The sequence below is a fragment of the Rhopalosiphum padi genome, chromosome 1 (genome assembly GCF_020882245.1).
Source record: "Rhopalosiphum padi isolate XX-2018 chromosome 1, ASM2088224v1, whole genome shotgun sequence".
NCBI lineage: Eukaryota > Metazoa > Arthropoda > Insecta > Hemiptera > Aphididae > Rhopalosiphum > Rhopalosiphum padi.
Window position 1 is genome coordinate 59,871,056 of NC_083597.1, and position 23,376 is coordinate 59,894,431.

The 23,376-nt window shown below is 30.3% G+C and overlaps 2 protein-coding genes across 2 annotated transcripts in view; one reads left to right on the top strand and one right to left on the bottom strand.

Moving 5' to 3' along the window:
• The first annotated feature begins 1,238 nt into the window (after positions 1–1,238).
• On the top strand, positions 1,239–2,766 carry LOC132917565 (uncharacterized). Its single transcript, XM_060978355.1, has 2 exons — positions 1,239–1,674; positions 1,873–2,766. The coding sequence occupies exons 1-2, from the start codon at positions 1,479–1,481 to the stop codon at positions 2,025–2,027; spliced, it is 351 nt and encodes a 116-aa protein (XP_060834338.1). The 5' UTR covers positions 1,239–1,478; the 3' UTR covers positions 2,028–2,766.
• A 4,423-nt stretch (positions 2,767–7,189) lies between these two features.
• Positions 7,190–23,376, bottom strand: part of LOC132920403 (solute carrier organic anion transporter family member 74D-like) — a 38,910-nt gene continuing 22,723 nt past the window's right edge. The window contains exons 2-9 of the mRNA XM_060982780.1: positions 16,232–17,651; positions 14,944–15,069; positions 14,812–14,878; positions 14,115–14,274; positions 13,225–13,450; positions 12,020–12,148; positions 11,001–11,166; positions 7,190–8,727 (exon numbers count right to left, since the gene is read on the bottom strand). Coding sequence (XP_060838763.1) covers positions 11,006–11,166; positions 12,020–12,148; positions 13,225–13,450; positions 14,115–14,274; positions 14,812–14,878; positions 14,944–15,069; positions 16,232–17,534 — 2,172 coding nt within the window. The 5' untranslated portion in view covers positions 17,535–17,651 and the 3' untranslated portion in view covers positions 7,190–8,727; positions 11,001–11,005. The remainder of the gene's footprint in view (positions 8,728–11,000; positions 11,167–12,019; positions 12,149–13,224; positions 13,451–14,114; positions 14,275–14,811; positions 14,879–14,943; positions 15,070–16,231; positions 17,652–23,376) is intronic.

The window sequence follows — 23,376 nt, forward strand, 5'->3', positions numbered from 1 at the left end:
CACCCCGGGTTGAATATATGCACCCGAGTAAGTTTTATTACGAAACATGTCTGGTGGTATATATGCTATATGTGTACCTGTACAAATGTACAAAATGTCTTATCGACGGATATGATGTATACAGTTCTGCGTTAATTTAGCTGCAAAAGAAACGCTTATAAAGGGTGGAAAAATTTAAACTATCCCCAAAAAATTAGATGTTACAATAATTTTTATTTATGAACAATCTATTTATTTTTTTAACATTCTTAATACTATACATACTACATAACTATAATATTTAAAAACTATTTTTAAATGATCATCATAATGTTAGGGCATTTTTAAATTTAAAACAATAATTTTTGTCCTTAATATAAGTTATAATATTGATTTTTATTGAAATATTATTAATTTTGCATTGGAGGAGCGGCAAAACTCGTTTGGTTCATAGTGGAATGGCAGTTCAACTACGTCGCATACATTTTTTTATTTTACTCATTAACTGAAACACCGTATACGAGCGAAAACAGCGATATTTACCGGAGTTACAATGATAGATTTAAAATACTCATAATAACCTTTAGCCGAATATTAATAATTGATTTTTAGCAATTCAATAATTTCAACTATCGGTAGCAATTAACAACATAGAGCAGTATCTCACATATAAACCTGCCAAGAATCAAAAGTGCAATAAATTAAGAATATTGCAGGAGTTTTCCTATTACATCTATAAATCTTAGTACCAGAATTATTATAAATACATGAACTATCAGATAAGTTGCCCTGTACAAGCTCTCGTTTTGACGCAATGGTCTTGCACTTTCGTAAACATAAAATAGGTTGTATAATTAAGTATTTAATACTCGTATATTACTCAGATATTATATTATGCAGTGCTATAAAATCGATTTCCGTACAATTTAACTTGCGGGTATCGAACTCCTCGCAAATACTCAGCAAACCTTATCTGTACGGAACACTTTAAATGGCAATAACAATATAATACGAATTGCAGTATAATATACTTTCACTGAGTCTCAACTGCGTTACTATATATAGTTGTACGGTCATATATAATATACTACGTCGTGTACGAAGTGCGAACAATATTACGTACATTTTATATACATATGTGCGTGTATAATACAGTTATTACACATACACACACATTATATATTGATAAATACTCTCTCGTATAAGTATAGTATAACATATAATATTGTAGCTTCTACCAACGAGATTGGAGTGTGACCGCTGCTGTACTGACGATATCGGTGACTATAGCTACGGACAAGCGGGCATGAGGATGACGGTGGCGGTGGCTGCAGTATTGAATCAACATCCGCGCACGAACCATCGCCTCCGTTGACCGAATATAACTATTTCTACTTCCAATATTATTATTATTATTATTGATATCATTCCGTATTCACCTCGTCCGGTCGTTCTTAAATATTATCACACAATATCGTATAGTATTTCACCAATTAAAAATGCAGACCACTCGATTTTCAGTCGGCGCGCTAATGGTAATGTCACTCATAATAACCGGATGCCTTTGCAGACCACAGGATTCCAATAGTAAATCGTTAAAGGAGTCCGTCCCGGGTGGAGCCAAACCGCTGGAAAGTGTGACCGGGCCGACAATTCCATCCAGCCGGATGGACAGACTTCAGAAGCCCTCACAAGGTAAATATGAAACGAAAGGATTTCGAAAACAAAAATGATTTTTGAATTATCTCTCACCCCTCGACATTATCACTATAAATAAACTGTTCGTAACATATGTAGTACCTAGTTGGCAAGTACCTATAGTAATATGACCTACTTGGATATTGAATTTTACGTCACAGTCATTTTTTAATAATTTAATTGATTTTCCGACAGTGTTGAACATGGGTTTCGACGAGATCGTCGTCGAGTCAAATTTACAAGTGCACAACCGAGTTGGATCTAAAAACAAATCAAAAATCATGTTGCCTTCTAACTCGACGGCTACTCCGATGCAAACCAACAAATCGGCCAGATCGTTGTTGGTGTGACGCGTGCGCCGACGTATTTACAACTAAAACCATATAAACATTAAACACAGATATATAAGAACACAATGTACCTATACCGGTCTTAATATTATTTAACATAAGCCACGCACAATGTTTTAACCCGGATAATGTATTTCTATTCAAAACGCATCGCATTTCGATCTACGTTACGTTCAACAATTAATGCACCGAACATGTTTGCAATAATAAAATAATATAATTTAATATATTATTATATTCATTTATGAGTTTCATATAAAATACAAACATGAGTTTAATGTCGAGTTGTACAATTATGCGTGTAAAGAGTATAATTTATATGATTGTTTATCGAAATTAAAATATAAAAAATTTGACCTTTACATAAAATAATATGCTTTCACAACTAGTTTTCTTCCTTCGTAGATTTCTCTGAGATCTTTGTTGTTGTTTTTTTTTCATCACCTATATAATATATTATATAAATAACAATTTACGATAAGATTAAAAAAGTTTTTGATTTGCATATTATTGAAACAATATTAAAACATTTTCAATGAATAATCTAAATTATATTATAATATGTTTCTAAGAACTACAGTTAATCCAGATTATAACTATTATTTTGTGTTTGTATATAATAAGAAAAAAAATATAATACATAATAAGCCGAGTCTTAAGAAACTTTTAAGTTATTCAACACTTTTTTTACACTGTATACTTGTTTCAGTTACTTAATATAATGTTAATTAAAATTATATTTACATTGTTTTTTTATTTTATTTATTTATTTATTTGTACTTATATAAAGCCTTCAATTTCTCATAAATATAAATACAATTTAACCATTAATAAATTATTAGTTTAGTTTATACATTTCAAATGTAGTCATAAGTCTAAAACTTTCAATTTAAGAGTTTTTCTTCTAACCATCACTATAATAATAACTAATAAACTGTCCTAGTTTCATATTTTCTCGAGTGTCATATTATAACTGTTTGGAATTCATTTGATATACCTAAATAATTGTTATACATATACGATACGTTTAAAACGTGTATGTTATATGTTTTAATATGAATATTGTTCACCCGTTGGGTAGCACAGTATACTTTAGCTATTAACAACGTATTGTATAAATAGTTCAAATACATTAACTCCATACTTGAAATGTTCATTAAAACATAATAAAACGTACTTAAAGGATTATTACTTCCGTGATTAAACAATATTAGGACGATTAAACGTTGTTATGTAACTACACTTATAGGTATTTGAGAAGTATTTTGACGGACAGAGTAAAACGGTCCAACTAATACTGTAACTTGTCCTCAGATTAATTGTACCACCATACGCAAGTGTATTCTAAAACGGTGAATTATCCCAAAACAAGAAAACGCGTAGTAAAACGAAAAGATTAACCATAATTTTTCACTTATTTGTAATTGGTTTTCATTATCATCGTCTACTTTACACTGTACTGAATAGCCGTGTCTAATCGTTGTTCTGTTCTAATAATATAGTGATCGCGATAAAACAAATAATAATAAATCACACCGGATAATATATTATAATTTATAACCACACGAGTGTAATACCTATATCGTATACTCATTGTACAAACCATGTAGCCAGTACATAATAAGTATTATTGTAGTAACTCGCGGACAAACGAAAAACGATTATGTTAAAATAGAGAAATACGAAAATAGTAATCACTTGTCAAGTGTATAGTCAGAGTATAACTTTTGTACCATAAGAGACTGTGTGTCTGTGTAACTAGAAAAAAAATTACGCATTTTTGAGTACACTAACGTACTTAGTTACTGACGGTGTGAATCGTCTATGATTTCAAGTCGCGTTGTGAAATAATAATTAATTTATTAGTATATTCATAATTTGACTAGCTAAAAACATTGTATAATTGATGATTAATATCAGTTAGGTATATTAAATTGAAAACGATCATAATACACTTAATAATGATGTAAACTGACGTAAACAATTAGCAGAATATAAATAAATAAATAAAATAGGTATTAATCGGTGGTAAAAGCAATATTTATACTTAGTATGTATCGATATTTTGAAACAAATATGAGGAAAACAAATTTTGCTTGTGTAAGTTAAGATTATGACATGAAATTTCTAAAAAAATCTACAATCTCAATGAAAAAAATATTCCTCTAATGCTTTGTGGGTTTATTCTATATAACGCTTCCGCTATAAAAAAATAACTCATTTTTTTAAAACATATTTTATAAACTCAATTTTCCATAGTTTCACAGGAAAACCTTGAAATGTTTTCCTCTTCTGGTATATTTAATGTATGTGGACCGTGAAGTAATTCGAATAATCAATTCATATAAATATAGATTATAATGCAATATACCACCATTTTTTTAAAAAGTCGTCTAATATACTATCTTTGTAGTGCATTAAAATGTTTACATAACTTATAATTTAAATAATGTTTTTTTTTTTCTTAAATACCGATAAAAAATAACTTAAACGTTGTCATTTGTATAAAAATATTAAATTTATATAATTTTATTAGGATACAAATTTTAGGCTTGTATTATTATATTTGCGTTGTTATTGAATGTAAAAATATTGCAGAAATATTTAATAATAACGTTGAGTTTGAGTGTAATTTAATTGTTAATTGTGTATTATTTTTGTCGTAAATGTGACTTTTTAGCATTCTATGATACTAATTATTAAATAATATGCGTTATTTTTCATACGTTAATACATTTTTCATATATATTATATATATACGACTGTTTCAAAAATATCAAGTTTTAAAATATTTTGTTTAATAATTTTCATGCAGGCGTAAGTATTCAACGTTTTAAAAATCTTGGTGAAAAGTAAAGTTATGAAACTAAATAGTTTTTGTTGATTTATACAAGAAAACGTAGGTACTTGTATAACTAATACCGCTAATTCTTTATAAGTGTTACTTCAATAAGTTTAACACCAAGTATTTTTTAATAACTATGTAATCCATCGTTTTAAAAGTAAAAGTAAACATTTTAAATAATGTACTGTTTTAAATTTTAGCATACTTTAGCTGGTATTACAGTAAAACATAAATTATGTATACTCAATTGTATTAGTGATATTTTCAGATTCCTATGTGGAATCTTTTACAATGTACGCATACTAATATGTAACAATTTCACAGGTGACTAATATAGTATAATATTTTTTAACCTTTTCATCATTAAGTTAGTCATAAAATAATATGGTAAGAATAACTAATGACAAAATTATACAACAAACTTCCGACAAAATTATATAGTAAGTTGTATAATGTATGTATATAATATATAACTATTACTATGTAAATAATTTTACGTAAGATTTAGTTCAAAACGAGTAATAACAAACACATTATAATGACATTTTTGAGTTTACAAATAGTAATTATATACGATTTACATGTATGTGTTGGTAATAATGCATTTAAGGTACAAAGCCTACAGTTTCAATGACTTCTTCTACTGAAGTGAAAACGGTATACAGGTAAATATAAAAATATAGCTAACTCATTACGTTACATAAGTATACATACGCGAGATTATTTAAATTTTTAGATTAATCGTAGTGATCCTTACAAGGTGATAATTTACATTTTGAGTGATGAATGTCAATTATATTATAGTTATGTTTCTAAAAATATTATAGATGTCCGTTGTATATGAAATGTATAACAGTGAGAAGAAATACAAATTACTAAAATACCAAAAGAAGATAATTTTACATTGATGATACGGTACATGCTGTAAAAGAAAACGCAGGAAAACTCTTTAGACATTCGTATAATAATAATATTGTATACTATCCGATGGTTATACACATATAACGTTTAATAAGGAACATGGAAATTATCACGACCTTGATGTCTGACATTTTTCACATATGTTTTGTAAGCGACAATATATATATATATATATATATATATATATATATATAATATAACAAAATCGTAATAGTTGTTTATTAACAATAATAAGTTTTATAAATATATTCCCAATCAAAATATAATAATTTTAACTGATGAAATATTAAAAAAAAAAAAAAAAACAAAAATCTGCAATAATATTATTATATTCTCATTGTTTTCAAAAACTCAATAAAATAACAGTATATCATGAAAATAAATTATTTATGTCTTACTAAAATATAATATGTAGAACAAATGATTATAATGAAAGTATTGTTTAAAAAAGGTTTTTATTGTATGTAAATTATAAAATGTAAAACTAGTGTTATAGGCAATATAATATGCATTATCTAGATGACTGTGAATATTAATTTGTGTTTAAGTGATAACTACCATATAAACGTAAACAACCTGTTAATTCCTACATTTTTTAGTTTTGATTTGTTTTAGCATTGCTTTGTTTACTAGATTCCATTATATATTATGTTTTAGACAGTAAAATAACGTTAAAGCGCATAATGTATAATTATTAATTAATTAAATTCCTCAGAGGATACCTATATAGAAAATTACATAAGATAGGTAAGTAACAAAAAAATAGTAAACATAAATGTCGCATACATTTTTAACGAAATTTGGTCAATTTCTTGTATAAATTAGTCAATAGTGTAGATTAATGTTCATAAATAAATGGATTTTCTAAAAGTACAGTTTCAAAATACAAAACTAATTAATTAATTAACTACGATAAAATAAATATAATATATATATTAATTAATATGTATTAATATATATTTTTTTAAATTTATTTTAAACCTAATAAATCATAATATGATAGACTCTTTCTGTATTAGATCCGAATATGTGTATATTGTATATTATATTATTATAATATATTATCATCAAATATATATATATATTTATAAAATTTCTTGATTAAATACTATTTTAATCAACTTTAAAACATCTGTCACACTACTTATTCGTAGTGTTGAACCTGTTCTTCTTCTTATTTTTTTTCTCGTCTTCGACTTTCTCTTTTTTTTTCGTCCAGATTCTTTATCTGTACCAACACATTTAATGCATATTTGAATATATTTTCTCTAGTTCTTTGAAATTTTCGTACATTTAATACAACATAGACGTTAAACATACATGATATTATACATTTCTCAGACTAATATCACGCTATCAGTTCTATTTTAATAATATGAAGTATAAAAAAAAAAAATTGTATTTCATAATTTTTTATTTTATAATAAAGTAATGGAATGGTAGATCACGACTACAAATATTGTTATGCTTTATTTTTATTTTTCATACCACTCATTATTTTTAAACAAATTAACAATAACAATGCATTTTCAGTTATTAAAAACATGTTTTATTTTAAACGAAACCATGTTTTAAATGCAATATAAAAATACGCTATTATTCATTGTACAATAAATTTAAAAATAACATTATTTCTTAATAAGTCAGTCGATTTTGATGTATTGTTTCATCAATTAATCTAACCAACCAAACAAACAGATAGATAGTTTAAAAAGAATATAATGTATGAAAAAATGTTTTGAAATGTTAAAAAGTGATATACAACTTTAAATAGAGTCGTTCACAAAGTCGGATAAATAATCTTATCTAAAACCAATTATTACTACTATAATTTTTCAATAAAAATACAAATAAATAAACATTATAAATTATAATAATAAACATAAATTAACAATAAAAAAACAACATAGCACACGCATAAAATTGATTTAAAACAAAATATTTGATGTTTGAGTAATAATTACCTATAATATTTTACCTCCTAAAATTTAGTCAAACAACAAAAATAATTCACTAGTTATTTAGATAATTAAGCTATTTTAATTATAACTAAAATAGTATATTTTTCATATACTAATAAAATTTTAATTAATTCATTTTTATCTGGATAAAAAAGATAACTTAATATATTACGTGACGTGTACAACTAAAAAAAAAACCTAGAAAATATTCAATTAGAAAAATAATAAATTAACGAATAAAAATCAATTTTAATTTGTAAAATGAAAATAAATTATTATTGTTTTACAATAAAAAGAATGCAGCCTTTTAATCGTTTAAATTTGTTGGGTTTCCGTGGTTTGAGATTACAAAAACAACATACTATAATATTATTATAATTCAAAAACGTGAGATAAGTCGATTTTACATTGTATATAATTATCAAATTTTATATTATAATGTGATGTATACTGTAAGCTTAATTCAATAAAAATTACAAAAAAAAAAGATTGTTTGTAGCAAAAGTAATTGACTTTAAAATATGAAAAAAAGTTTCACTTAAAATAACAAATTTCCAATCAACAATAAAATATGCATATTATACACAATGAATAATCGTTTATAAAAATATATCTAATAAAAAACATATAAAAAAAAACTGTTGATAATTTGTCGTTGCTTACAATTTATTGTTGTATTAATAAAGAACGAAACGAATTATTTTACCTATATAAACTGTAAGAGTGATGCTACTTTTTTTTATATAAATTGAAAGCACCGTGTGGTGATTATAATAATATAAATTTGTCATGTTTTGACGTTCGTAAAAGTATTGAAAAAATGTATTGTATAATATATTTACATAAGTTATAAATGAAAAAGTATTAAATTAAATCCGTATAAAATTCAATAAAAATTAAACAGATCTCTCCGAGGTTATGAATAAGGAACATGACAAATCGTGTTTATGTTGATGTTTTTAGTACCATCTATCTGTAAAACAAAAAATAATTAATAAAATATCATTTTTTAAAGCTGATTTGTTGGTTGAAAAAATTTTACCAATTAATAATATACGATATAATATTATAGTTAAATATTTTAAATAAAAATGTGTACTTAATTTACGAGAAAACTAGCAGAAACTTATTACAAAAAAAAAAAACCTACAGAAAATAGAAATTCATGACGTGACCCTAGACATTTAAAAGTAGATATTTCCAAAAGTGCATCATAAAATATGGACATGAAAATAGTGGGACCTATTTATAATCTATGTTTTTTAAGCTATACAACTATTACACTATATAATGTAAACACGCAAATTCAAGTAGCTCACTCAATTGTTTTATCAGCACTGTTTAACTATAGGTATCTAACTTGTAATGGCCGCTATTGATATAATAATATAACGTGTAAGGACTTTATCGCGTTAAAGCATAGTCGATTTGTTTTGATCAGTTTCATAATTATCTATAGGTACATAGGTATATAATAGAATAATAAAGCAAACCGACTTATAATTTTAATGTAATGCTACTCGTTTAGCAGGTTTGCAATCTACACAACATATTTTGACAGTTAAATGTACAATAAGACACCTATATGTTTTTGTATGTGTAACTGTGAGTTTTATCCAAAGTTAGGATTGATAAGCTAATAATTATGTTTAGTTTAATAAAATTATCGTATACAGGTGTTTAGAAGATTGAACCAATTTATAAATATATATGAATTATTGATAATTTGCTTATCGCCTCGATTGGATGCTTCCTGTGTATGCAGTTGTAAATCAAACTCAAAATAAAAGTAATACTTAAATATTTGTGAAAATAATTTTTAAGTTAAGCATTTAACTTGACAAAATGTATTTAAAAACTGGGAACCATGAAATAAAAATTCCCTATTCCCCCCGCAAAAAAAAAATTAAAAATTAAAATCAATCGTTTTAATTTGTATGTAATTTATTGGAATCGGTGTATCAACCCGGCGGTTGTAGAAACGTCATGAAACAATTATTTAAAACTTTAAATATAATGACACATAATGTACCAAATAAAATAAAGAAAATTAAATAAAAAATATGTGTCCAATAAAAAAATTGGTTTGAAAATGTTTCACTTTTGTTAAAATTATAACTTAATTGTACATGTTGTTTATAATATTATACTCTACTACGATATAAAATTCTATTATTATTATTTAAAATTAATTAAATTATTCTTTGTTGATAATTATGATGTGTAATCTTTTTTTATTTTTGTATTATTATGTCTTAACAATTTTATATTTCCAAACATTGTTTCTAAACAATTATTAGTTTAAAAGTTTTTGAAAGTAAAAAAAAAAATATATTTTGCCAAAAACGAAAATCGAATTGTTTTTTTTTTTTAAGACCTAGACTGTAAAAAAATCCTGCAGTAACCGTTTAAATGGTAGAAAAAAAGCTATGACCCTAATAAATTCATTTTGGTCGTTTTATAATTATATTATTAATTTAATACAGACAAGAAAATAAATAGCCATTGGATTTTCGTATTTAATATTAATATATTTATAATATTATATTATTGTCTATCGATTTAATAATGCTATAATACTATAGTCGTTAAAATGTGTGGTATGAGTTCAACTAAAATAATGTTGATCTAATTCAACGAAACGCAGATTTGCCGAAGTTATTGAACTTTAAATCAACAGACAACCTATACGACCTATTTACCGTTATTTGAGTACAATGATGTTAGATAACCTGTTACATATTATGTTTATGAAATTATTACCATACAGTGAAATTCGTATTAAATTATATGATAATTTCGGTTCTCAAGTATATTATCATAAATAACAGATTCATAATATTATATAGGTTGTTCTTGATTATATTTTACATTTTATACTTTACGGAACATTATTATTTTAGATTTAACGTATTTGTATTATTGTAATTTATTATTTGTTATGTTACCTACCTATAATTATGTATAAAATTAATATTTCTCGATGAATTGAATTATTTTTACTTTTAGCTTCCCATTCCAATAACACGAAACCCATTTTAACGGATTTATGTGCCAGAATATAATATCTAATATTTAATACATATATTATATTTCACAAATATAATAATTTTATTTTTACTTTTGTTTTAAAGATTTTTTTTTTTTGATTCCCAGTTTTAAACTTTATATATTTAAATCAAATGTTATATATGTTAAAAATTATAACCTCCTGTAAAATTAATTTAAACCCATAACAATGCTCACTATAGTCAAACAGTCGTTTCGGTTTTGTCAGTGATAGGTGTCAATTGACTCAGTTCTTCCTCGTTAACCGGCAGTTGATGATCGTCCTCGAAGTTTATACTCCCCGCTTTGTACCAGACAATTATATCAACGAAAAAGGCGCACATCATCAGCAGCCCAGTAACACCTAATTTAAACAAAATATGAATAGTTAATTGGAAATAAGTTATAACCTAGATTATATTTTTATATAACTAGACTTAATTTATATTATAATCAATCGGTGCTTACGATAATAATAACAAATTATTAGAAATTTACATTAATTGTTATCTATTGTGTGTTAGTGCTTAAAAATATAACTCCAAAAGTGAAAAATATTTTACAAACCTACAGACATTAAAATATAATTTTTATTTTACACTTTATCTCGTTTTATAAGTTTGAATAATTTTTAGTTTTTGAAGTATTTTTAAACGTAATAGAAATCCTAACACCGAATACAGATTTTATTTTAAAATATTAAACTACAGTGAACCATAATACATCACAGAACACAACGTGAAAGAATACTCAATAAGTTATATCAAACATAAATCCATATATCTATATATATATTAATATTTAAAATGTATTTTAAAAACATACAGAATCATGATATTTAAAAGTAATAACTGAATTTTTGTTATGATTTAAAAATAAAATAAATAAGTTTTAGTTATTTTGTATATATATAGTAAATTGTTTTGACATTTATAAAGCATTTTTATTTTTATAATTTTTTTTTTTTTTTTATCGATTTATAAAATCTATTAAGCCGTTAAAAAATAACTTCTATTCATTACAATTGTTTAAAAGTACGCTATGCATAAATCTAATATAAATATCTACTTCTCAATCATCGTTCTCGGTCAATGCGCCGATATTCGATGATTGCATAGGTAGATACATAAATGCATTTAATGCAATTAACGACTCCTAAAGTGCATTGTGTTCGGCAATCTAATCTTCCGAGATATTATATGGCTATTGGGTATTACCATGGTAGAAGATACGGAACGAGTCCGAGTTGTACAGAGAGCACGCTCCTTGTTTCCCGCACGTCATTTCCCATATGAGACATGCCGAGTCGACGACCGCTCCGTACAATATGGGGCAAGGAACGTTACCTGCGTGACAAGAAAACAATAATTATTATAATAATCGTTCCAGTGTGTAAAATTGTTTTAAAAATAACATTAATAGATACAATAAAGTAGTAAGTACCAATAACACACATTTTAATAATATAATTATCAGTCTTGACTCTTGAGCGTAAAATGCGTATTACAATATAGTATTATAGGTAGTAGGTACATACAATATATTTATAATATTTTATATTTTTGTGGATTTGTATGTATGTAAATTTAAATTGGTTTCTAGATGTCTTAGTAGGTAGTACTGGTTTATTTAGTAGGGTACATAGAATTTTTTTATTTTATGATTTCTAAGTAAATTTTAATATTATTATGATTATATTTTATTACATCATACAAATGTAATTTTAATATTTAAAATAAAAGTAATATTGTATTATGTAACTATATTATTGGAATAAATTATAGTAAATTATAAATAACTAGTCCTGATTAATATAATTAATTAAATATATATATTTATAATGTATTGTTTAAATTATAATAAACAATGTAAACATTTAAAACAAATTTTTTTATGAATAATAATCTATAAATTTAATTTTAATAAAATGTATTAATTTATTAATTAAAAATTGTGAATTTCGTAGATATAAAAATATTTAGATTTGAACCCTTTTAAAAATAAAATAAAAGTATTGGGGTAGACGGAATAAAATTTACTATATAACTTGTTGTGAAATGATTTTTGATGATAGGTCGTTTATTTTAATTTACACGTAAGCTTTTCTCAAATGTATGTTAAAATTGTATTTTATTATTTTACATAATTTCTTAATATATGATCAAAAAACTCGTAAATTGTTTTATTTATTAGTTTTAATGTCATTAAACATCAATATAATAATCGTAAACTAATTAATGTGATAATAAAGATAAACCAAAAAAAAAATATTTTTAAGTTTGTATTTTTTTTTTTATAATCTATATGTGTTTAAAGTTTATTTGTGAGTCTTGATTTTAAGTCGCTCATTCAGAATGAATTTTATTTTCTTGTTAAAAACAATGTTTACAAATAGATTGTACATCGACAGCATTGAACTTACCAAATAGGCCTATGGCAAACTGTATGAGCCCGAGAGCCATGGCTTTGTCTTGAGGATGTACGCACCGAAGTATGAGTAGCATGCTGCCCACTTCGGAAGTGGAATGAATGAACACGAACAAGGAAAATAAAGCTATGTACCAAAAGCCCGAATCCTCGCAATCGTCTTTGCACGAGCCCGGATACGCTTCCGTAGCGTTATTGTTCATGCACTGGCAGTCCGTGAACTACAAAATAATGTAAAAATTAACAATTTTTCCAAACTCGTGATCAGAGGCCAGAGTACAGTAGGTATATGATGGGTAGTGGACATTGTATAATACTATATTAGACGATTTGTGCAGTAGTCAACCTGATCGTAATATCGTTACAAGAATATCGTTATAAATTGGCGGTTTTTTTTTTCATTTTAGCAATAAATGGCAGTATGTACTACTGTATTACTCGTATATAGTATATAATAGCAGAATTCAATATTAGTAGAATTGTATTTATATGTATGCGTTAAACCAAAGAAAATAAAATAAAATATCTCAAGGTAACTATTAATTAAGATGCCTATATAATTGCATAAATACAAATTAAACTAGAAATTAATAATACTTAACAGTGCAGAAAATGTAAATCGTTAAGTTAAAATTGAACGACAAAAAACGATTGACTCGTTATGTAAACGTTTTTATTGAATCTTAATTCTTAACTCGTTAATGTCCAGCCTCGGAGTCATATAGTATAATACAGTCAATTGGTCCGTTAAAAAAAAAAATACGGAGAGCAGCTGGTGACAATATAATTGATCATGGTATCGATCGTGACAAACACAAGTCGACGACGTCATTGATGTGACCTATTGTTGTGTGTGTGTATATATATATATATTAGTATAGATACCTTGTAGCCGGCACTGTACTCATTTCCGAACGTCTGATTCCGGCATCCGGCGTGGCACGCTGAGAAGTACGTTATCCCATCCACGCCGCATATCGGGCTGAACATCTCCTCGTCACACACGCAATGGTCCGAGCATGGCGACACAAACTTGGGCTGGTTCCTGTGAAAAACAACCGTGAAAAAGACAATGAGAAAATCGTTCCGATAAAGCGCCGTGGTAGCGTACAAAGGGATTTTTATGCGACACTTCAAGACGCATATAACATAATATTATGTTGTTCGAAAAAATATCTTTATACATTACATTACATTGATAAAACAGTCGGTTCAATTCGGAATAATTGTTGTTGTTGTGGTTTTATTATTTTTTTTTAAATATAGATTTGAGAAAAAAAATTTTATGTGGAGCTCATCGGACTTAACACTCTTAATGATAATTATTATTTCAATTTCTTAATTTCTACAACTTAACATTTTCCCTTAGTTATTTGTACAAAAAAAAAAATGAAATTATAATTACCCATCGACTATATTCGATTTTAAATTCTTGCTAAGAATCTTAAAGTTAAAATCGTATAAAAAACAATACCAACCCAATTATTGTGTGTATTTAAACATTACCAAAAATAAAACCGTATACGTTTAGACTTTTCAAATAATTATATATATTAAAGCAATCACGTTGCATAATACTCACAGTTCGTCGTATCGCAGTCCTGTGATATTCGTGGTAGGACATCCGAAAAACATTAAAATGCACATACCTGTAAATTAAAATTCCCGTCAATACCTCTATGTTCTAAGACGTAATAAATTATACTCGTTTTACCGATGGCATAAGCCAGGGCCGTAAACGCGATCCACGCGGCAACTGCTCTAGCATTAGGATTTTTCTTCAGTATGAATATACCCGATATTATGATTCCAATGCCCATAACCATAATTCCGTAGATGCCTAAAATAAAAAAAAAATTAGCAAAAAGAAGTATTAAGTCTTTTATCACGATGATTCTGTGTCTGATTACCATAATGTCTACAATAAAATACCTATGTATACCTGTAGGGTTTAAAACCAAAATTAAAAATACTGTTAACTGAAACTTTAGAAGATATTGGATCCAAAACATTACCAAAGCCTTTTTTCAATTTTCTTTGAAACCTAAACGAAAATGGGTACCACCATTTGTTAATAGAAACATTTTTCTTTTTTTCTTTTTTACTCCAATATTATTTATATTTTTTATTTATTTATGTAATAAAAATTGGCTCAATTGAATATGGTCGTAAACATATGTATTGATTTATAATTTTTTATTTTGTATAACCTATAAAAGTTTTAAGTAAAACGATCAAATATCAGCAATTATTAAAATTATAATATATTAATTGTTATTTGTTCGGCCATTAGTCGTTGATCCATCGTCATAATTATTTACCTGTACTTAATTTATAGTTGTGGACGATGGTATATAATGACGTTAATGACTAATGGAGTTATTATTAAAACTGTAATAAACATGTACTCGTGTAAGATGTTTTCTTTAAAAAATAAAATAACGTTTTATACCTACCAAAAATTTGGTACATGCCACTTCGTCGTTTCAAAAACATTACCAGATAGATATTTAATTAAATATTAGCGCAACGTGTGGTTTTTTATAGAAGAAAAAAATGTCAATTCGAAAACGAAAAAATCAAAACTTATATTATAATGTATATTTTTTATTCGGCGAAATAAGATTGTTTTATACGAGTATTGAAGTGCTGCGGGATCAGGTGATGTGCGGCTTAATTTGTATCCCGCCTCGTTCACCGCGAATAAAAAAAACTCAATTCAAACTCAGCAGTCATACGTGTGCATAAATATTTTTATCTAACGGTCTTTGAAACACCGAGGTACACGCGTGTGATACCGATTTCGGACTTAGGGACTCAGTATTGGGCAGTTAAGTAATAGTAATAATATTATGGCTTTATGCATCTGTATTTTTATCCAAATAAGACGTAATATCATTATCGGCGTTTACCCGTCTACTGAGTTAAACACGTTCGTCGAACTACATGGCGGAAAGTGATGGCGTATTAAACGCGGTTTATATTATAATATAGTTTCATACCTGTGACCATGTTGGCGGTGTGCGTGGGGAAGTGGAACTGTGATTCGAAGTATTTCGGTAGGAACGTGTAGATGCCGGCCAGTGGCAACAGGTGGAACACGCTGCTCGCGGTCCTGTACATGAGCATGTCGTTCTTCAGCAGCCTCTTGACGGCGGTCGGGAAGTCTTTGAGCTTGGGCGCCTTGGGCACGGCCGACAGCCCGTCGTAGGACGGGGGCGGATGCTGCTTTTTCAAGGCGCCGCCGTTGCAGGCCGACGACGGGCTCGGCAACCGCTTGGGGAACGCGAACATCGGGACGGACGTCAACAGCAGCGTGGCCGAAATGCCCACCAAGCCCAGCCACCACGCGCCCACCCACCGCGGGTTGTTGGTGTCCATGTTGGGCTCGTTGCTGAGGTCCGCGTAGAGGCTGGTGCACAGCGCGCCCAACAGGAACCCGAACGACGGGCCGAGTATGCGGACGCCGATGGTGATGGAGAAGTAGAGCGGCGACTCGCGGCTGGCCACGTTGTCGTCGATGAACGGTATGCCCAGCGTGTAGACGGCCGTCTGACCGATGCCCACGCCCAGCAGACTGGTGAAGAATATGGCCAGCACGATCTGCGTGTTCCTGGACTGTTCCAGCTGTTCGGACAGTTCGTTCTGTTCGCACATCTCGTGCTGCACCTGCGGCTGAGCACCGGTCTGCCCGGCGGTGACGTCCGGCGGCACGCACACGTTGGACGGGTAATAGTCGGCCGCGGCGGTCGCGTTACCCCCCGCCGGCCCGGCGAACCCGCCGCCGGCCATCGCCGCCGACGCGGGCGAATACTGGTGGTGGCCGAACAGGAAGTGCGGCGACGAGCACGCGAACGTGGCCACCCCGAACAGCACCATGCTGGACGCTATCCACCTGGGCCGGTGTCCCTGGCCGCCGTAATACGTGAGCAACAGCGACGAGCCGATCTGCCCGATTTCGGTGGCGCTGAGCACCAACCCCATGGTCTTGCTCTGCAACTGGAACAGCTTCTCCAGCGTGGTGATGACGCTCACGAAATACGTGGAGAACATGCCCTGCAACACCCAGCTGAAGCAGAACGTGGCCAAGAACACTTGCTTGGACGCGAACACCTGCATCCACTTGGACCGGCACGGCCCGATGCCGCACTGCACGTCTTCGTCGTCGTCGTCGTCGTCTCCGGCTGCGACGGCGGCACCGCCGGCGTTACGATAGCCGTCCCCGATCACGGCGGTGGCCAGCATGGCGTCCGCCGCCTCCTTCTCGTCGGCCGCCGTCCCGGTCCGGCCCTTGAACGCGGCCATTTCGGGTACCGTCTGCGCGGGCGTCACTGTTCTGAACCGCGACTACTGCACCACCGCTGTGGTCGTCGTGGTCGTCGTGGTCGACTTGTACCGCTCACTGCGCACTGCTGGTCGTGTCTGCGGAAAACGAAGAAAAAATATAAATCTCCCGGTCGGGTTAACGAGCATAATACCGCGGTAACAGGCGGTAGTTATATAGTGTAGCGGGACAAACGGTCATCGTCGTCGTCGTCATGAGCGTATAATCTCGTATTATTCGCCGATTCACGCGTAGTCGCAGTGCGTATACGACAGCGGTTATATCCGCCGGGTAACGCGCGCGTGTAGTATGTGCGCGCTCGTGCTGCGCGTACGGTCCACGCTCGTTCGCACCGGTGCGCGGACGGATGACGGACGAACGAGCGAACGGCGACGACGACGACGACGACGACTCTCCCTTTCGGACGTCGTAGGTAGGTAGGTTTATTGTGCGCGCAACGTATTATTATTATTATTATTATTATTACGCCCCAAGGTTCGACGCACACTGACGCGCACGCACGCGCCGCCATATTGTGATGGCCTGTGCGGGGCAAGGTCGATGGCAATTAAACGTCACGGCGGACGCGGCCAAAAGTGAACGCGCGCGCGCTGCCGAAAGCGACACACAATGATGATGCGCGCTACAATATAACATTATCTCCCGAGAAATTATATTATTTCTATTATTATTATTATTATTATTATTGTGTCGGTTAAGCGTGCGCGAGCTCGCGTAACACACACACGCGCGCGCGCTCGCTCGCTCGAGAGAGAGAGAGACGACAAATACGCGCGTGTGACGCGAGCTCGACCTTGGCGTGCGCGCGGACAAAAAAGGGTGACGGACTGGGCGCGCGCGAGATAGCAACAGGTCGAGATCGACGCCGAATAATTCGCAAACGAGCGCCGCCGCCGTATTTACAATCGCGATAATATCGTATATGACGACGCGATTCCGGACGCGATTTACGTTGAGGCGTTGGGTACGATGATAATCAGCGACAGTCAACTGCAGTGATATCGCGATGTGTGGACGGTGAAAACCCGATCGGTCGGTCGGTAAAACGTTTTGGGTGTTTACCCGACAGAGATGTTTTACGTAAATACTATATTAATATATTATAGTTGTTTGTTTTTTTTCCGCGTCTCCGTCGTCGTTAAATGTGATGTCATACTACACAAACATTTGGCCGGAAAAATGCAAACTTATAAATCTGCTGCATTCACGACATATGACAATATTATAGCAGTTTGATATATTCAAAAGCCGTTCTTCGTCAGCACGACGACTACATAACACGTTCATTTACACGTTATTTCGTATTAAAGTCCAAAAGTGTTTATAATAATATTATGATTTATTGTCATCCTATTTACATTTCGCGAAATTATGACATCGAGTGATTTAATGCTCACGCTGTATACTTACATAATGGCAATTCAAAATACTTCGCGTTGTTGTATAATACGATATATTTTTATCGACTGTACAATAATATATATACCGTGTTGCCTACATAGGTAATATTCTATTATAATTAACACTGAGAAAGTATCGAATTTTACCCGTCACTATATGTGCATAATAGGTGAGATCTATATTGAATGCGCGCGTTACGTTGTATTATAATATATATTATAGAAGCGCGCCGTCGAGACGAATGTGTTTTAATCGTATTATTCTTTTAGAAAAAGAAACAGAGGAAAAAAGATTTTGATTATCGATTTTCCCCGCACCCCCCCAACGTGCCATCGCGGTGTATGATATTACGATGTACGAGCGTTATTCTTTTGTGCTCGTCAAATGCTCTGACAAACTACACTCGTCCACATAATAATATAATATATTACCTATATTATATTATATTATAATACAACGTTGCAACAACATCACGGCCGTTCATTATTATTAAAATATTTATAACATGGCAGCTGTGTTTATATGTGTACAATACGTTACGTGTACCTATCACCCGTGCATCTCGGTGAGGTCTGCGCGGTACGCGTTTGTAAAAAAAAAAATAAAAAAAACCGCATTTGCTACACGATCGATCGACCGAATATCGACGAGTCATTTTTTTCGTTCGTTTCCATACGTATAAAATAATAAAAAAATATACGATTTTCTACGATTATATTATATATTGGCTACATATAATTGCATGTGTACTATAGTTACTATACTGTCGGATAGCGAAAATTGCGTGAAAAATGTAATAATTTAATAGCCAACGACATACGGTGAACCGCTCGTACAGCTGAGAAGGAAGGGATGTGTCTTACTTAATACTTATTTATATTTTCATAATAAATATGAAACATAAAAGTGAAGGAGTAAAATAAACTTTTAAGAATACATCTTTGAATGTGATACAATATGTAGTACTGTAGTGGGAAATACACGAATAAGATTAAATAGAAGAGTGTAGAAGAAATCGAGGAAATTATTTTTAAAATATAAACGAGATTCTTTAGGTATTTTATTCTAATATAATATTACCTATTTATTAATAATATAACTTGATTTTGAAAATTTTCCATTTTAGTTTTTATGAATACTATTTGCTAACAAGATTCACCTATGAAATAAGAATAATAGCTAACAATTATATTTTATAAAAAAGCAAAAATTGCTTTATTAATAATTATTGGTTTAAAGTGTTTAAACAGATTACAAATTTTCAACGTTTTTTTTTTTTTTTTTTATTAATAGTCCTTTAATCTTTGTTTAGCTGTTACAACAAACAGCATCAACATTATTAGCCATTAAGCACCATATAAATGAAAATGAATTATTTTATCGTCTATATATCCTCCTCATTAAATGTGCAATAAAAAATAGTATAATATTATAAGTTATAATGTGCCATATTATTTTAATCATTTTTAGAGTGTTCTTGAGTTTATGACTTGGTTCACCTATATATTAATTTTAAGAAACATCAATCATTTTTAAATCTACTAAATTTTATTATTCTCAATACAATATATGAATGGCTAGTAGGACTTACTTTAGTTTATTAATTTATCAATTCCGCTTTACCGAGGCAGTTTTTAAGACTTATGAATTATAACGATAATATTATGCAATGCGCGTGCACATTTATCAATCATTTATTGTACATCGCGTCGGTCACGTCACCTTACGTATAACAATATCAAATCGCTCTATTCAATATAATTGACAAACTTAACCATGTGTGATGACAACAATAAGATACAGAATATTAAGTCGAGTCACTTGGAGTAACGACACTGTTATAACGGGTTTTCTGTAACAATCGGATGACCGAGATCCGTCTCGTTTACACGTGGAACACAATTTCAAAAGCCGTCCGGCCGTTGCCGCAACATATGTATACATTATTATACAAATGCATAGATAAATCATACGTGTGGGTTATCATATTATTATTGTATTAACGAACGTTGAACATAGTTCTTTAGACGCGATATTAAAATATACGCACGACTTTCTGGTATACAGTTGGCAGAGCACAAAGCCACCGTCGTGATTTTAAACGCGTGCACTCGTACGTACAACTGCGTACGTTATAGTTTATTTTATTTACATTTTTATACAATGATGAATTGATGTACACGTACGAAAATTCAGGAAAACTGTTGTTGCGATATCAAATAAAATAGTTTTGCTGCTAAATAACGAGGAAATCTTTCTAAATCTTAAAAAAAATGGACATTTTATAGATTGATTTTTAAATAATTAATCTCGTCGAGCCTGTGTATGCAGTACTTATATACTTCAAGTTTAGAAAAAGTTTTATGCCCATTTCTAAAACAAACATTTTTTTTTATCCTTTTATAGGTTATATTTTTCAATAATTTATGTTTTTTCAGTAACCATGACTGAATTAGAATATGTACATGATTGAAAGATAAGTGAAAATATAGTATAATATAATTCAAGAATTATGCTATGAAACGACTGAAACGTATAATTTTGATCAAATTTTTAAACTACAAAGAGTGTTTCTAATTCTCAGTGCTCGAATTGGGAAAAATTAAGTAGAGTTAGTTTAAAGGAGCTCAATCTAACGATTTTAAAACAGTGTTCCAATTGCACAATTACTCAACACATACCTGTGGGGGGCTTTACCTCACACATCCCGCTCACCAACCATACATTTTGAATACCACTTTTCAGTTACACAGAAATTGAAATATAATATATTTTGATAGTAATACTAACATGTTAAGTACAAAATAAAAAAATAATAATAATCAACATACATAATTTATTCAATATACTAAATAGATAACAAAATTAATAATTATTGTTTTTATATTAAAAATCGATGAAATTTAATATATAATTGATATGGATTTAAATTCACATTTTATTAAAAATTTTTTGGACATCCCCGTTCCAGTAAAAAAATATAGTTGGAGTACGCAAAAAAAAAAATAAAAATAGTAGAGGAGCTCTATGAACCCCCTCCAATTCGACCATTGCTAATTTTAATAACATAGAATTCTGAATAATGGCCAATAAACATTTAGAAAAATTTTGAACTTTTAGAATATTGAAGTAATTTTAAAAACTATTATTACACGCTATTTATTTTATAAATACCTATATATATAAATGACTAGAATTTTCAATTTTTTCAAATACTGCGTTCTAATACAATCAAAATTAAATTAAAATAATATGCTCGTTCTCATCCCGTTGTGTTGAATCAAAATTATTTTCAAAACTTTTATCAAAGTACACATTGAATCTTTAATGCTTAAATTATAAACCGTATTTCACTTCAAAATCTGATGGTCACAACTCATGAGGAATCTTAAAATCACTATATCAGATTATAGGTTATCTAATATTATATTATAGCCGAGTTGGCGCGGTTTTCATGGAAACACGAAAGAATAAAAAAACAAATACAATATGTCGGTATGTGAATTTTCAATTAATCGGAATTTTATTTTTGAAAGACGAGCGAGATAAAAACATGTACCTTATTCCATGTTAACGCACATAAATCATAATATAACATAGATAAACATGTACATTACGTACAACGCTATAGTTTCCTCGCATCAAATTTTATTGTTTGACTAGTCAATCGGAAAGGCACTCCTATTTTTTTTTCTCTGGAAAAATCTAATCTTATCTGTAGTATAATAATGTATGATGTACAACACATATTATCATGTTTGACTACTGCAACCGTGTGGACTCGTGAGTTAAAAATATTTTGTGTTGTGCTTCAAAATCAGGACAGTCGTATCTTATTATTAACATTCTATGTTATGCATCACGCTAATAGCATAATATAATAACATTATAATATATGTAAAATGTCTGTCCTGCGTTTCTAACGATTGATTTATTGTTTTCGCCCGAAACCCGAGTTCGTTATGTATAATTGATTACCGTCCCGATCGATGTCCCATATACTCTCGTATTATTTAGACACGATTACACGTGTATTTCAATAATAATATGATAAACTAAACATTGTATTATGTACAATATTATTATAATTTTTTTAATCTCGTATATCGATTACGCCGAGTGTACGGTAAATATAGAAGCGATATATTCATACATATTAAAATTCTACGGTTTTTTTTTTTTTTTATTACTATTATTATTATTGTTATTTTCGTTTTATTTTAAAATCGCTCCGTCGAACCCATCTACCCTTCCACTTCGCCGCCACCAAATTATACGTGACCGAAAACGCGACGCTATCCCGGCGCACGTCGAGTTAAGCGAATCAAGAAGAGAGCACTGCGGGTTACGAATAATATACGCGCCCGGTTGCTGTGTATAATAATATCTTTATTGATAATC